General features: G+C 60.3%; 1 protein-coding gene across 1 annotated transcript; it reads right to left on the reverse strand.

Moving 5' to 3' along the window:
• Nucleotides 1–1053: 1053 nt before the first annotated feature.
• Nucleotides 1054–4021, reverse strand: LOC132334577 (serine/threonine-protein kinase pim-1-like). The gene is made up of 7 exons (XM_059860683.1): nucleotides 3965–4021; nucleotides 3743–3788; nucleotides 2940–3520; nucleotides 2772–2822; nucleotides 2201–2567; nucleotides 1416–1595; nucleotides 1054–1160 (listed from the first exon to the last, which is right to left on the reverse strand). The coding sequence occupies exons 1-7, from the start codon at nucleotides 4019–4021 to the stop codon at nucleotides 1054–1056; spliced, it is 1389 nt and encodes a 462-aa protein (XP_059716666.1).
• Nucleotides 4022–5107: the final 1086 nt, after the last annotated feature.

Raw genomic sequence — 5107 nt, forward strand, 5'->3', positions numbered from 1 at the left:
GTCCCAAGCACTTCCTGATCCAGACTGGACCCAACCTATAAGGCTTCATCTAGAAAAACAAACAACAAATTATTGAAAATAGATTACAGACAAAAAGGGGAAACAAGAAAAAAGGTAAAAAAATCTTATCTCTGCCAGGGCCTTGAGGAAGGCCCAACCCCTGCATGCAAGGAAAAACCCACACACGGGGAAGGGAAGCCCAGGCTTTCTCCCTTCCCCCCTGCACTGCCCCCCACAATAACGCTGATCCCAAAGCAAACAAGGGCAGTGGAGCAGCCCAAGCCCTTCCTTGCCTGCACAGCAAAGCAGCCGCAGCACAGGTTCTGGAGTCCCACCTCTGCTCCCACCATGGGATTTGTTTGTGTCAGGCTGGCTGCCCCAGCCCCAGCCCGGGGCACGGTGGGGGCTGGGGGCTGTTGGCAGGGCCAGGAGCCCACTCCCATTTCGTACCCAGCCCAGCCCATCCCCCCAGCCCTGCCAAAACCAGCTGGGCAGGTGACTGAAGGATCAGCTGCATCTGCCCCAGCAAAGGGGGAACCTTTGGTTCCCGGCCAGGCTGTGCAATGCCCACATGTGGGAGCATCCCCCTGCGTGTGGACTCATCTGTAAATTTGCTGTGGAGCCTGGCTTTGAAGAAGGTGCCACAATCAAGGTCCATCATCTTCAGCTGGCCAGTGGCCAGGTCCAGGAAGAGGTTGCCATCCTTGATGTCATCCTTGCTGTCTCCAGCAGCAGCAGTCCCACCTGGTACAGCTTCTCCAGGGGCTCCTTCTCCTTCCCTGGGGTGAGACCAGGCTCTCAGGTTCTGCCCAAGGCCCCAGCTGTCAGGGAACCAGGACAAGCAAAACCAGCTCAGATGGTGGCCACCAGTGCTGGGCAGAGCAGCTCAGCTCCAGCACAAGGGCTCTGTGTTCCCATCTGATGAGCCCTGGGCAGTGACACGGGCAGGACAAAAAAGTCTGGCTTCCTTTGCTTCTGACTGCCAAGGCATGTGTGGAGCTGGAACTTACCAGGGCCCTGCATCACAGTGTGCCTGTGGCTCTCTCCCTTCTTCTAGGGCAGATGAATATCCTGCATCCAAGGATGACAGAGCAGCTCTTCTACTGAGGGTCTGTCCAAGTCCAGCATGGATAAACACCGCCTGATCAGATCTTGGCACTCTGGGCAGAGAAACCACAAACCACCGGTCAGTTGGAGAAGGCTCCTGTTGGCTTTGCCCCACTATTCCCGTGCCCAGGCCATGCTGGATGTGCTCAGAGCTGGGCCTAAGCTTTCCCATCCATTCCCTGGTTTGGAGGAGAGCAGGAGAGCAGGACATGTGCCACCTCCTCAGCAGCTGCCAGAGCAGGATGCTCACGAGCCCGCTGCTGTCTCCCAGCACTGGTATTCCCCCGTGCCCAGAGATGAGGATCCACCTTGAGAGAGCCCTTGTGGCAGCGAGAGTTGATGGTCCCAGCTGATGTTCTGGCCCCTCCTGAAAGGATGCTCCCCACAGACCATCTGGTGCAGCAGGATGCCCAGGGACCAGATGGTAGCTGGCCTGCCATAGTACCAGCCAAAGTGGGTCCATTCCGGGGGGCTGTATGACCGTGTTCCTATGGAATACAGATGGAGTTCATCAGGGGGATGCTGCTGCTCCCAGAGCCTGGCCCCAGCATCCCTGCTCCAGTGGCACAGGGGGTGTGACGCACTGCCCTCTCACCAGCACCTGGGACTTGTGTACAGACTTGGGGTTGGAAGAGGGCAGTGGAAGCCCTGGCAAGGCCCCACCATAACAAGGAAGAAACCACTCAGTGCTGGGGGAAAACCCATGCCTGCATCCTCCCTGCCTGCATTGCTCCAAAAAACATTATGAACCCAAAACAAACCAGGCGAGTGGAACAGTCCAAGCCCTTTCTCACCAGCACACCAAACTGGCTGGGGCACTGGTTCCGACCCCCCCTCTCGGCTACCCCCACCCACGGGTGTTTTTGTTGGGCTGGCTGCCCTAGCCCCAGTCCTGGGCAGAGTGGTGGGCAAAGGCTGCCTGCAGGGCTGGAAGCTGGCTCCACACCCAGCCCTGCTCAAAAGCAACTTGGCTGAAGTCTCAGTGCCATGAAGGGCTGCAGAAGGGAGAATCCCCACTGCCACACCCAGCTTGGGCTGTGAGATGTTGGGCCATGAGATGGTGGGACCAGGAGCACACCCTGTGTGGGCTCACCTGCAAAGTGAGTGTAGGCTGTGTCCTGCAGGTAGGTGCCACAGCCAAAGTCAATCAATTTGGCCTGCCCGGTGGCCAGGTCAACCAGGATGTTCTCTGGTTTGATGTCCCTGTGCAGGACCCCGCAGCTGGTGCAGTGCTGCACGGCCTCCAGCACCTGGCGGAACAGCTCCCGCGCCACCTCCTCGGGCAGGAAGCCCCGTGCCCGAATGAAATGCTGCAGGTCCTGACACCGCTCCGGGCGCTCCAGCACCATCAAGACGTCGTTGGGGAGCTCAAGCCACTCCAGCAGCTGGACCACACCAGGGAAGCCAGTGGACACCTTGGCCAGCAGCACAATCTCCAGGGGTGCGCTGGTGCCGTCGGGCTGCGGGAGGAGCACGATGCCGTCAGTGGGGCTGATGCCGTGCCGGGGCTCAGGAAGCCCTCAGCCAGCCTGGGATGCTCTGTGCCCTGCGCTGGCCCCACGCCCGCTCTCCCTCGAGGCGTCCTGGAGGCTTCCACCCTGTCGGGCCTCGGCTCATCCCCGCTCGGCATGGCCCGGCTGCTCCCGCTGGCCCCGCTAACTCACCATCTCGCCCCAGTGCCGGACGCGCTCCCGTGGCACCCTTTTGATGGCCACCTGCAAGCCAAGGGAAGCAGCGGGCTGAGTTCGCCGCCCGCCTTGCTCAGCCCCATCCTCCGCCCTCCTCCTCCTCCGCCCCCTCCTCCTCCTCCTCCTCCTGCGCCCGCCGCTCACCGGGGCGCCGTCCGAGAGCCGCGTGGCCGCGAAGACGCTGCCGAAGCCGCCGCGCCCCAGCAGCGAGCCCAGCCGGTACTGCTCCTTCAGGCCCTGCTGCGCCTTCCCTGCCGGCGGGACGCGGCTGTCAGCGCTCGGCCCGGGGCCGGCAACGGCCCCCGAGCGCCCCTCAAGCGCCCCAGGCCGGCCATCCCCAGGCGTTCGCTCCCTGCAGCGGGACAGCGGCGGCTCGGGGCCGGCGGCCGCGCTGCCGAGCGGCGGAGCTCGGGCCGGGCAAGCGGCAGCGGAGGCGGCGGGAGCGGCCGCGCCGCCTGTGTCCTCCGCGGGCCCCGGGAGGGGCCGGGGCCGGGGCCGGGGCCGGGGCCGGGGCCGGGGCCAGGCTCGGGCCAGGCGGAGCCAAAGGGAGGCGATGCCGCCCCTGTCCCAGGCACTGATGCCCGCCCAGCAGCGCCACCGCCAGTACGACCAGAGCCGGCCGGAGGCGAGACCGCGGCGGGACGCCCGGGGCCGGGGACGGGGCAGCCCCGCCCGGGGCCGGGGGCGGGCCGGGGGCATGGCCCGACCGGGCAAGGGGAGAGAGACTGGGAGAGGAGGGGACACCGGGAAAGGGAGACCGGGAGAGGGAGAGACAAGCGGGACTGCGGGACAAGCGGGACTGCGGGAGAGGGAGAGGACAAGCAAGAGGGGCTCAGCAAAGTCGCTGCTTTTGCTGCTGCTTTCGCTGCTGCTTTCGCTGCTGCTGCTGCCGCTGCAACTGAAGCGCCGGGGCCGTTTGTCCCCGTGTCCGTTTGTCCGTTGCCCACTGGCCCCCGCGCCGAGCCCCGCGCTCCCCGGGGGCAGCCCCTGAGCCTGTCCAAACACGGGAACTTGGCCGTGTTCAGCCAAGACCCAGAGTCTGCACTCCTGCACAGCAGCACAGGAATCCCCTCGGTCCCTGCTGTGCATTGTCCCTGCTGAGGGTCAAACACTATCGGAGCGCATTCCCTGAATGCTGAATTTGTACGTGACCCAGGCACTGCACTTACCTCTCCAGCATTGCTTTCCAGAGAAATCCAGGGGAAGGCAAACTGGGTGTAGCTCATGGTATTTGACAGTGTCTACAACTTGCCAAGTCATGGATCTTCGAGGTGAGATCCATTTGGAATTAATGGGAAGGAGAAGTAGTGCAAGATGGAAAAGGGGAGCATAAAAATAAATCGAGTAAAACATCTCAGATGGTTTCTTTCTGTTTTCTTTGAATTTCTTAAAAGCTCTTTCAGTTTTCCCATCATCTGCTCCTCAGTCCTCTTTGCTCTTTCCAAGAATCTTTCCTGGAGAACGAGGTGCAGCTTCTGTCACAAGATGTGCCACCAACTGCAGCTCCTCTTGGCTTTCCACACCATGTGTGTAGCACGACTCTTGCAGCAAAGCAGGACAAATATTTGAAGAACTTGACAGCTTCTTCTTTCTTTTCCTTGTGGGCTGGGCAGTTGTGCCATTGGTGAGGTTTTCAATGTTACTGTTCTACCCTCAGAAAACATGATGGGCTACCAGGAATTGTTAGGGAATGCTAACCTGACTGAATGCAGAGAAAGAACCTCCAGAGCCTGCAGCCAGAAATGGAGAGCTGTGGGATAATCATTCCAACATGCCCATGGACATACTGAAAGTGAGCTAGAAGATGAAAATGGGCTGACAGAGGGAGTTTGTCTCAGTGTTCAGTTCAGATGCTTCTACATCTCATGCATTGATATGAATCAAGAGTACAGTCAGTTCATGAAAAGTACCAGAACATGCTGGACCTGTCAGGAGATGACTGGAAGAATTTGAAAAGGAGAAATGCATGGAATGACTTTGCGAACTTTGTCTCTAAGAAGGGTCATTTTTTTCTAATAATTTCTGATCAATTCCCTCTGCTTTTGTGCTTCCTAACAAGTCCATTTTCATCCCAGATTGCCCATGAAATGGCAGCCTTGAGCTTGTGGAAGTGCCTGAAAGATGCCCTGTTCCTCTGCAGGGACCCTGAGGCTGAAGCAGGAGCCTGAGCCCTCTCTGGGGAAGCCTCCTCCGAGCTGGAATTTGTGCTGTGCTGGGAGAGGAGGAGGAGGGGGAGAGCGCTGGCGCTGTGTGGCAGCAGCAGGAGGTTTGGGCCGCAGGACATTCCGTCTGCGCCGCTGCCCCGCAATGGG

The sequence above is a fragment of the Haemorhous mexicanus genome, chromosome 16 (assembly GCF_027477595.1).
Source record: "Haemorhous mexicanus isolate bHaeMex1 chromosome 16, bHaeMex1.pri, whole genome shotgun sequence".
NCBI classification, from domain to species: Eukaryota; Metazoa; Chordata; class Aves; order Passeriformes; family Fringillidae; genus Haemorhous; species Haemorhous mexicanus.

What these genes read in the sequence shown, in the direction of transcription:
- LOC132334577 (XM_059860683.1), bottom strand. Translation starts at nt 4,021, where the DNA reads ATGAGCTACACCCAGTTTGCCTTCCCCTGGATTTCTCTGGAAAGCAAT. An exon ending in TCCGGCACTGGGGCGAGATG is followed by an intron (nt 2,568 to 2,771) that starts GTGAGTTAGCGG and finishes CTCCTCCCGCAG; the next exon opens with CCCGACGGCACCAGCGCACC. An exon ending in AGCCTACACTCACTTTGCAG is followed by an intron (nt 1,596 to 2,200) that starts GTGAGCCCACAC and finishes TGTATTCCATAG; the next exon opens with GAACACGGTCATACAGCCCC.